The 11655-nt window shown below is 39.4% G+C and overlaps 2 protein-coding genes across 2 annotated transcripts in view; both read left to right on the top strand.

Annotated features, from left to right (window-relative positions):
• Nucleotides 1–10357, top strand: part of LOC127529042 (uncharacterized) — a 481049-nt gene extending 470692 nt beyond the window's left edge. The window contains exon 2 of the mRNA XM_051931387.1: nt 10274–10357. The gene's annotated coding sequence lies outside the window, so the exon portion shown is untranslated. The remainder of the gene's footprint in view (nt 1–10273) is intronic.
• Nucleotides 349–11655, top strand: part of LOC114660646 (uncharacterized protein C3orf20-like) — a 70256-nt gene continuing 58949 nt past the window's right edge. The window contains exons 1-3 of the mRNA XM_028813481.2: nt 349–571; nt 1462–1611; nt 7761–7881. Of these exons, the coding sequence (XP_028669314.2) occupies nt 480–571; nt 1462–1611; nt 7761–7881 (363 nt within the window). The 5' untranslated portion in view covers nt 349–479. The remainder of the gene's footprint in view (nt 572–1461; nt 1612–7760; nt 7882–11655) is intronic.

Below are 11655 nucleotides of genomic sequence, written 5' to 3'. Positions count from 1 at the left end.
GTGGAAAGTGCTGTGTTCCTGGGCTGTGGAAAGACTTCAGCTTGCTCAGGTGCCAATGTATGAATCTTTGAATTTTCCTCATTAAAAATATTCTGCAGTGACCACTTAGTAATGTGTATACTGTAATAAAAATATTTAAAATAAAAATGAATTGAAATGAAAAATAGGAATGAATGGATTACTATTAAACAGTGTCTGGTTAAAGGTCAAAAACTTTGAAGATGGCTTTTATTGCCAGATTTTGAAAGCTACTGTATATATGAACATTCTATATAAAAAGTGGATCACAAAATTGTTTTTTAAATTAGTACATAAATAGTTTTACTTGGTATCTTGTTATAGTAAAGAACAAAAATCAAAGCTTGAAGAAGCAGGATTCATGAAAAAAGTTCTGATGCGCCATTATGGTGATGCTAGAAAGGAGGCTCTCGTCAAATATAAGAAAAAGACCATCAAGAATGACTCTTATTTGCTAATCAATGGCAAACCGCGAATTCCAGAAATCTGTCAAGAGGATCCTACTTTGCAAAAAACTGCATTATCGTGTCAATGATGGATCTTCGGTAATATAGTATCCTTACATTAAAACATCTAAAATGTGTATGTCATGCAACTTTCTCCATAATTTGGTCACTCTTCTTGGCAGAAAACCTGTGTTCCATAGCACATATTTATTAATGATTGACCTATCATTACTTCTCATCTGATAGAATAAAACATTGTCCTATTACAACATTAACTGACATATCTTCGTGAATCAAGAGAAAAATTCTGTTTTTTTTACAAAATATTGACCTAGTACAACATTTGTAAAGTCTTCTTTAGTACACTATACATTTATGACATGCTGAAAATGGTTGGAAACATGTAAAAATGCTTCAAATGAAAATTGTCAGCCTTTCCATTTTCTGTGATTTTAATTTGAAACGTTTTTTCAAACAGGTAACTTAAATGTTTTTCAGTTAAGAGGAAGATAGTCTGAAGTGTTTTATTTTAAATCAAAAGGGCCCAAGCTTGCAGTAAGAATACCAAATTTGTTTCCCATTTGTTAATTTGATCACTAGTTTTCCTTATGAGTACACACAAACAGATATCATGCTGGTAATAGTGAAATTACATACAGGGGTGCTTAAAACATATACAGTATATCCATTGAAGACAAAATTTCTACCCCATTAGAATACAGCTTGCACTATCCTTGTTATATGTCGGGAAAGTAAAAACAAGCTGATACAAAGTGCACAAGTAAGCCAGTTTACGCATTGCATTTCTATACTACACAATGTTTTACTCTGTACATTGCATTAAATGAGTTGATATGTTTTTTCTTAGGTAACTGAATGCTTTTTTACTCTAGTGTCTTACAAAATTACCCCTTAGCTTTTTGTGTTGATAAGACTATCTTTTTGTAAAGTGCTTTGTTTAAATTAAGCAGTTAAGTTCCTTATCAAAAATATTTAGCTATCCCACTGGATATATTGCTGTGTCTCAGAGTCACTCAGGACTTCCCTGTGGTGGAGTTTACACTAATGTATTCAGTAATAGTCCTGAGCCATCAGTACTTGCCACCTTCACTCCCTTTGGTCATGGTAGTATTTGTCACCTCAACAGGTAATTTATTCCTAAAACATGCATTGGTTTCAATTAATAAATATATAGGTGACTGCATCATTTACCAGATTGTCATTGAAAAACACAGTTGGTCATGTTTTGCTGATTTAGAAATGTAAACTGTTTTGTACAGTGATTTCACTAGATGTTTTTAGCTAGCATTTCTGATTAGAGAGCACTAAAATGTATGGTATTATTATTGTTTGTTTTTCTTTAGCTGCATAATAGTAACATGAGAAACATGTTTAGGTTTGTTCAGTTTAACAATACACAGTAAAAACATACTTGTAGTTTTGTTGTAGTTACTCCACAGTTTGAAATTGTAATTTTGATAAATGTTTAAATTGTAAGAGGAACCTTAGTCTTGTGCAAGCTTACTTGTCATGCAGTTATGTACTCTGTATCTATAATTGTTTACATTCATTTATTGTATATACCGTATATCTAACTAATCATTTCTACTTTTGACTGCCAGGGTTTTGCATATTCTTCTCTTTGTGGGTTGTGTATATATATATATATATATATATATATATATATATATATATATATATATATATATATATATATTATATATATATATATTATATATATATATATATATAATATATATATACAGTGGTGTGAAAAACTATTTGCCCCCTTCCTGATTTCTTATTCTTTTGCATGTTTGTCACACAAAATGTTTCTGATCATCAAACACATTTAACCATTAGTCAAATATAACACAAGTAAACACAAAATGCAGTTTTTAAATGATGGTTTTTATTATTTAGGGAGAAAAAAAATCCAAACCTACATGGCCCTGTCTGAAAAAGTAATTGCCCCCTTGTTAAAAAATAACCTAACTGTGGTGTATCGCACCTGAGTTCAATTTCCGTAGCCACCCCCAGGCCTGATTACTGCCACACCTGTTTCAATCAAGAAATCACTTAAATAGGAGCTGCCTGACACAGAGAAGTAGACCAAAAGCACCTCAAAAGCTAGACATCATGCCAAGATCCAAAGAAATTCAGGAACAAATGAGAACAGAAGTAATTGAGATCTATCAGTCTGGTAAAGGTTATAAAGCCATTTCTAAAGCTTTGGGACTCCAGCGAACCACAGTGAGAGCCATTATCCACAAATGGCAAAAACATGGAACAGTGGTGAACCTTCCCAGGAGAGGCCGGCCGACCAAAATTACCCCAAGAGCGCAGAGACGACTCATCAGAGAGGTCACAAAAGACCCCAGGACAATGTCTAAAGAACTGCAGGCCTCACTTGCCTCAATTAAGGTCAGTGTTCACGACTCCACCATAAGAAAGAGACTGGGCAAAAACGGCCTGCATGGCAGATTTCCAAGACGCAAACCACTGTTAAGCAAAAAGAACATTAGGGCTCGTCTCAATTTTGCTAAGAAACATCTCAATGATTGCCAAGACTTTTGGGAAAATACCTTGTGGACTGATGAGACAAAAGTTGAACTTTTTGGAAGGCAAATGTCCCGTTACATCTGGCGTAAAAGGAACACAGCATTTCAGAAAAAGAACATCATACCAACAGTAAAATATGGTGGTGGTAGTGTGATGGTCTGGGGTTGTTTTGCTGCTTCAGGACCTGGAAGGCTTGCTGTGATAGATGGAACCATGAATTCTACTGTCTACCAAAAAATCCTGAAGGAGAATGTCCGGCCATCTGTTCGTCAACTCAAGCTGAAGCGATCTTGGGTGCTGCAACAGGACAATGACCCAAAACACACCAGCAAATCCACCTCTGAATGGCTGAAGAAAAACAAAATGAAGACTTTGGAGTGGCCTAGTCAAAGTCCTGACCTGAATCCAATTGAGATGCTATGGCATGACCTTAAAAAGGCGGTTCATGCTAGAAAACCCTCAAATAAAGCTGAATTACAACAATTTTGCAAAGATGAGTGGGCCAAAATTCCTCCAGAGCGCTGTAAAAGACTCATTGCAAGTTATCGCAAACGCTTGATTGCAGTTATTGCTGCTAAGGGTGGCCCAACCAGTTATTAAGTTCAGGGGGGCAATTACTTTTTCACACAGGGCCATGTAGGTTTGGATTTTTTTTTTCTCCCTAAATAATAAAAACCACCATTTACAAACTGCATTTTGTGTTTACTTGTGTTATATTTGACTAATGGTTAAATGTGTTTGATGATCAGAAACATTTTGTGTGACAAACATGCAAAAGAATAAGAAATCAGGAAGGGGGCAAATAGTTTTTCACACCACTGTATATATAATATATATATATATATATATATATATATATATATATATATATATATATATATATGCTCTTGCTCCCTTGAACCCTCAGCTTTGACTCCAGACACCAGGTAAAAGTCCAATACTTATTTATTTGGACAATAATAAAGTGCACCAAGCACATACACTCCACTATACTCAAACAATCACTAATAATTAAACAATAATCAATCCTCCACTCCCAGACACGTTGCCACCCTTCCACCCAGCTCAGCTCAGCGTCTGAGGATTCCCCACAGTCAGTTATAGTCCTTGACCTGGAAGTGTTTCGCCCTCTCTGTCCACGTGACTAGGAACACTTCCCGGTCAGATAAAAATCCTTTTTCTTCACCCCAAAAGCATGTCATTCCTCTTGTCCATGTGACTCGGATGTACTTCCAGGGCGTAGGGCAAATAATCTTTGTTCCTCCCTGCAGCGGCCCCCATGGTATCCAGCAGGGCTGGGGATAAAAACTGCATTGTCCAGGATTCCCTGCTGGCATTCAGGGCACCTCCATGCTGCAGGGAGGGCTCCACCTGGCGGCCTGGGGGTATTGGCCAGGATGAACTGCCGGCCATATATCACTAATATATATATACAGTGGAACCTCGGTTTGTGAGCATAATACGTTCTGGAAACGTGCTCGTAGTCCAAAGCACTCGTATATCAAAGTGAATTTCCCCATAAGAAATAATGGAAATGCAGATGATTTGTTCCACAACCCAAAACTATTCATATAAAAATGATTAATACAAAATATAAAGTAAAAATACATAAAACAAATTAACCTGCACTTTACCTTTAAAAAGAATCGCGGCTGGTGTGAGAGAGTTTCTAAAGTCTTGTGGGATTGCACCCAACGGGACGACACGCAGAAGAGCGTCCCAAAGCAATCACAGTCTCCCAGCGCTGTAAAAGCGAATCCGAAAAGATCGTGGACATGCTATAAGTGCCTGCCGTTGATGGGTGATACAAGGAACATTATAAATGTGCAGGGCCCTGCCTGACTGCTGTGCCTGTGTATAAATAACCGCGCTGTTGCTGTGTCAAGCTGAATAAAGCTGGTGTTGCTAAAGTACTGAGACTCAGCTTCGTGTTTTAGGGTGCAAGACGGGGACTCGCTCGTCACAGCACACACACGTGCACACACACATACACACGCGAGCTAGCGAGCACATACATGCGCACACACAGACACACACACACACGAGCGAGCACATACACACACACACGGGCACACACAGTCACAATGCTAATGCTGTAGTAAACAGTATACGTTCGTACGGATGTTGACTATATGAGTGAGGCACGCTGACTCAGACGGAGAATAGGAGATGATTGCCCACAATCCCACAGCGAGAGAGAGAAGAACCATCAGCTCAGTTGTGATCACATGATGCTCAGCAGACAAAGCGTATACATACTACTCGTACTGCAAGAGCTTGCTCATTTATCAAGTCAAAATTTATTAAAAATTTTTGCTCGTCTTGCAAAACACTCGTAAACCAAGTTACTCGCAAACCGAGGTTCCACTGTATATATATTATAGCATTGTGCAAAAGTTTTAGGCAGGTGTGAAAAAATGCTGTAAACAAAGAATGCTTTCAAAAATGGAAGCGTTAATCATTTATTTTCATCAATCAACAAAATGCAGTGAATGAACAAAAGAGAAATCTAAATCAAATCAATATTTGGTGTGACCGCCCTTTGCCTTCAAAACAGCATCAATTCTTCTAGGTACACTTGCACACAGTTTTTGAAGGAACTCGAATGGTAGGTTGTTCCAAACATCTTGGAGAACTAACCACAGATCTTCTGTGGATGTAGGCTTTCTCACATCCTTATGTCTCTTTATGTAATCCCAGACACACTCGATGATGTTGAGATCAGGGCTCTGTGGGGCCATACCATCACTTCCAGGACTTCTCGTTCTTCTTTACACTGAAGATAGTTCTTAATGACTTTGGCTGTATATTTGGAGTCGTTATCCTGCTGCAGAATAAATTTGGTGCCAATCATACGCCTCCCTGATGGTATTGCATGATGGATAAGTATCTGACTGTATTTCTCAGCATTGAGAACACCATTAATCCTGACCAAATCTCCAACTCCATTTGCAGAAATGCAGCCACAAACGTTCAAGGAACCTCCACCATGCTTCACTGTTGCCTGCAGACACTCATTATTGTACTGCTCTCCAGCCCTTCGACGAACAAACTGCCTTCTGCTACAGCCAAATATTTCAAATTTTGACTCATCAGTCCAGATCTCCTGCTGCCATTTTTCTGCACCCCAGTTCCTATGTTTTCATGCATACTTGAGTCGCTTGGCCTTGTTTCCACGTCGGAGGTGTGGCTTTTTGGCTGCAACTCTTCCACTTCTGGCCAGACTTCTCCGGACAGTAGATGGGTGTACCTGGGTCCCACTGGTTTCTGCCAGTTCTGAGCTGATGGCACTGCTAGATGTCTTCCGATTTCGAAGGGTAATAAGCTTGATGTGTCTTTCATCTGCTGCACTAAGTTTCCTTGGCCGACCACTGTGTCTACGATCCTCAACGTTGCCCATTTCTTTGTGCTTCTTCAAAAGAGCTTGAACAGCACATCTTGAAACCCCAGTCTGCTTTGAAATCTTTGTATAGAGACTTTGCTGATGCAGTATAACTACCTTGTGTCTTGTTGCTGTGCTCAATCTTGCCATGACATGAAACTGTCTTCCACAACCTCACCTTGGTAGCAGAGTTTGGCTGTTCCTCACCCAGTTTTAAGCCTCCTACACAGCTGTTTCTGTTTCAGTTAATGACTGTGTTTCAACCTACTTGTGACATTGATGATCATTAGCCCCTGTTTGGTATAATTGGTTGATCATACACCTGACTATAATCCTACAAAATCCCTGACTTTGTGCAAGTGTACCTATAAGAATTGATGCTGGTTTGAAGGCAAAAGGTAGTAACATCAAATATTGATTTGATTTAGATTTTTCTTTTGTTCGCTCACTTTGTATTTTGTAAATTGATAACAATAAACAATCATTCTGAAAGCATTGTTTGTTTACAGCATTTTTTCACACCTGTCTAAAACTTTTGCACAGTACTATATAATATATAAATAATATATAACCTGTGTTGGCTGGGATTGGCTCCAGCAGACCCCCGTGACCCTGTGTTCGGATTCAGCGGGTTGGAAAATGGATGGATGGATGGAATGTACGTATATGTGCGTATATATGTATGTGTGGGTGTGTGTATATGCAGTGGAGGAAATAAGTATTAAAACTGTCAACATTTTTTTTTAGTAAATATATTTCTAATGAGGCTATTCACATGAAATTCTCACCAGACATTGGTATTAATGCAAGAAATCCACAAAAAAGAATCTATTAAAAAAATCAAAATATGAAAGCCCATAAATAAAGTGTTTAATAAAGTGGTAATAAGTACTGACACATTCAATACTTATTTCCCCTACTATGTATGTATAATTATGTATATATGTGTGTGTGTGTGTATGTATGTATGTGTGTATAATGTGCGTATAATTCATATTCATAGGTCTGAATCACAATCTGACTATTTGGATGGTTATCTACCAGGTAAAGCTTGTGGTTGGTTAGCTATTCAGCTATTCAGCCATAAAATATGGAATAGTTTTAGTAATCCAGAATAATGACTTGCCTAGATTATACATATTGTGTATATTTTGTAGAATAATGCATTTTTCTTTTTGACATACTTTGTTTATCCCCAAGAGGAAATTGTTTCTTCATGTGACCTTTGGGGGTCAGAGTGCAGCATTTTGAACATTAGTAAGGTTTCTCAAACTTTCTAAACCTTTTTGTTGAATTTGTATACAAAGTATGCTGCACATTAAAGACACTTTACTATACAAGTCCTTTTATAGCAATACAACAGCTCTGGTGGTCGATGAAGAAGGTGGTATGATGACTGAGGAGGATGGAACTATAAAGAAACAATGGAAATGGATACAAGGAGTTAAACTAAATGAACCAATTTTGATACAGGTATATTGCTTTCATAATTGTGTGTTTTAAAACAAAACCAAAATTTATTAGAAACTTTTCTGATTATATAGGATTCATGTTTCCTAACACAAGGAAATAATGGTCTAGCATATTTTTTCTTGTAATTATCAGCTCTTTGTGTTAATACTGCCACCTGGTGACAAATAATTTTATTAATGATTATTACCAGCCATAGGGAATGCACAAACCAGTGCGTTTCTTCGTGCCGGTCCCAAGCCCGGATAAATGGGGAGGGTTACGTCAGGAAGGGTGTCTGGAGTAAAATTTTGCCAAATCAATATGCGGACAACAATATAAATTTCCATACCGGATTGGTCGAGCCCCGGGTTAACAATGACCGCCACCAGTACTGTTAGCCAACAGGGTGCTGGTGGAAATTGCGCTACTGTTTGCTGAAGAAGAAGAAGAAGGAGAAGAAGAGGGGGGAGACGTGTCTGGAGGCAGGAGGAGAGGAGGAAAGTAAAGATAGTGGAACTGAGGGTAGGAACTTTGAATGTTGGCAGTGTGACTGGTAAGGGGAGAGAGTTAGCAGATATGATGGAGAGAAAGAAGGCTGATATATTGTGCGTGCAAGAGACTAATTGGAAGGAGAGTAAGGCTAGGTGGATTGGAGGTGGATTCAAATTGTTCTATAATGGTGTGGATGGGAGGAGAAATGGGGTAGGAGTTATTCTGAAGGAACAGTATGTCAAGAGTGTTTTGGAGGTGAAAAGAGTGTCAAACAGAGTAATGATTATGAAGCTGGGAATTGAAGGAGTGATGATGAATGTTGTTAGTGCATATGCACCACAAGTTGGGTGTGCAATGGGTGAGAAAGAAGATTTTTGGAGTGAGTTGGATGAAGCGATGAACAGTGTACCCAAGGGACAGGAAGTGGTGATTGGAGCGTATTTTAATGGACAAGTTGGTGAAGGGAGCAGTGGAGAGGAGGAGGTGATGGGTAGGTATGGTGTCAAGGAGAGGAATGAAGAAGGTCAGAGGATAGTGGATTTTGCCAAAAGGATGGACATGGCTGTGGTGAATATGAACCTCCCCCTTCCTAAAATACATAGGGTGACGTACAAGAGTGGAAGAAGATGCACACAGTAGATTACATCCTATGCAGAAGAGTTGATCTGAAGGAGATTGAAGACTACAAAGTGGTGGCAGGGGAAAGTGTATTTAAGCAGCATAGGATGGTGGTCTGTAGGATGACGTTGGAGATCAAGAAGAGAAAGAGAGTGAGGGCAGAGCCAAGGATCAAATGGTGGAAGTTGAAAAAGGAAGACTGCAAGATTGAGTTTAGGGAGGAGGTGAGACAGGCACTGGGTGGCAGTGAAGAGTTACCAGACAGCTGGGAAACTACAGCAGATGTAGTAAGGGTGACAGCAAGAAGGGTGCTTGCCGTGACATCTGGAAAGAGGACGGAGGAAAAGGAAACCTGGTGGTGGAATGGGGAAGTACAGGAGAGTATACAGAGGAAGAGGATGGCAAAGAAGAAGTGGGATAGTCAGAGAGATGCAGAAAGTAGACAAGAGTACAAGGAGATAAGGCACAAGGTGAAGAGAGAGGTGGCGAAGGCTAAAGAGAAGGCGTATGATGAGTTGTATGAGAGGTTGGACACTAAGGAGGGAGAAAAGGACCTGTACCGATTGGCTAGACGGAGGAACCGAGCTGGGAAAGATGTGCAGCAGGTTAGGGTGATAAAGGATAAAGATGGAAATGTACTCACAAGCGAGGAGAGTGTGTTGAGCAGATGGAAAGAGTACTTTGAGAGGCTGAAGAGAACGATAGAGAGAAGAGGTTGGATGATGTGGAGATAGTGAATCAGGAAGATCAACGGATTAGCAAGGAGGAAGTAAGGACAGCTATGAAGAGGATGAAAAATGGAACGGCTGTTGGTCCAGATGACATACCTGTGGAAGCATGGAGGTGTTTAGGAGAGATGGCAGTGGAGCTTTTAACCAGATTGTTTAATGGAATCTTGGAAAGTGAGAGGATGCCTGAGGAGTGGTGAAGTGTATTGGTGCCGATATTTAAGAATAAGGGGGATGTGCAGGACTGCAGTAACTACAGGGGAATAAAATTGATGAGCCACAGCATGAAGTTATGGGAAAGAGTAGTGGAAGCAAGGTTAAGAAGTGAGGTGATGATTACTGAGCAACAGTATGGTTTCATGCCAAGAAAGAACCACAGATGCAATATTTGCTATGAGGATGTTGATGGAGAAGTTTAGAGAAGGCCAGAAGGATTGTGTCTTTGTGGACCTGGAGAAAGCATATGACAGGGTGTCTCGATAGGAGCTGTGGTATTGTATGAGGAAGTCGGGGGTGGCAGAGAAGTACGTAAGAGTTGTACAGGATATGTACGAGGGATGTGTGACAGTGGTGAGGTCTGCGGTAGGAGTGACGGATGCATTCAAGTTGGAGGTGGGATTACATCAGGGATCGGCTCTGAGCCCTTTCTTATTTGCAATGGTGATGGACAAGGTGACAGATGAGATTAGACAGGAGTCCCTGTGGACTATGATGTTTGCTGATGACAGTGTGATCTGTAGCGATAGAAGGGAGCAGGTTGAGGGGACCCTGGAGAGGTGGGGATATGCTCTAGAGAGGAAAGGAGTGAAGGTCAGTAGGAACAAGACAGAATACATGTGTGTAAATGAGAGGGAGGTCAGTGGAATGGTGAGGATGCACGGAGTAGAGTTGGCGAAGGTGAATGAGTTTAAATACTTGGGATCAACAGTACAGAGTAATGGGGATTGTGGAAGAGAGGAGAAAAAGATAGTGCAGTCAGGGTGGAGAAGAGTGTCAGGAGTAATTTGTGACAGACGGGTATCAGCAAGAGTGAAAGGGAAGGTCAACAGGACGGTAGAGAGACCAGCTGTGTTATATGGGTTGGAGACGGTGGCACTGACCAGAAAGCAGGAGACAGAGCTTGATGTAGCAGAGTTAAAGATGCTAAGATTTGCATTGGGTGTGATGAGGATGGATAGGACTAGAAATGAGGACATTAGAGGGTCAGCTCAAGTTGGACGGTTGGGAGACAAAGTCAGAGAGGCGAGATTGTGTTGGTTTGGACATGTGCAGACCAGTAAAAAATTATTGAATGTACAGTATGAATGTACAGTATTGCTGTAATTTTTTATTATAGTGAATTCTGTTTTTTTTTTTTATTGGGTAATGTTGCAGTATGACATTTAAAGGGACAAAAACATTGTATAAAAAACTAAATACTGTAAATATTTTCAAATATGTTAGCCAAAGCATTCACATCATATCCACTGCTTTCAGCATTTCCATTTAAATTTCATCCACTAAGGGATGTGACAGGGATGCACATTTATTTGAAACTTATTTGGGGGCTTGCCTCCTAGTGTATATATGTGTATATATATATATATGTATATATGTGTGTGTGTATATATATATATATATATATATATATATATATATATATGACTCTGTGTGTGTGTGTGTATATATAATGTGCATATGTAGTGCCATTCAAACACATTTCCAATCTGCATTTTTAAAATATTTGGCCTTCAGTAAAAAAAATATGTATATATACTGCTCAAAAAAATTAAAAGAACACTTTTTAATCAGAGTATGGTATCAAGTCAGTGAAACTTCTGGGATATTGATCTGGTCAACTGAGTAGCAGAGGGGGTTGTTAATCAGTTTCAGCTGCTTTGGTGTTAATGAAATGAGACTACCCCTAAAATAGGAATGGTTTAACAGGTGGAGGCCACTGACATTTCTCCCTCCTCAT

Source organism: Erpetoichthys calabaricus, chromosome 1 (genome assembly GCF_900747795.2).
Source record: "Erpetoichthys calabaricus chromosome 1, fErpCal1.3, whole genome shotgun sequence".
Taxonomy (NCBI): Eukaryota; Metazoa; Chordata; class Cladistia; order Polypteriformes; family Polypteridae; genus Erpetoichthys; species Erpetoichthys calabaricus.
Note: the sequence above shows the minus strand (reverse complement) of the source record. Positions and strands in the feature narration are given on the sequence as shown.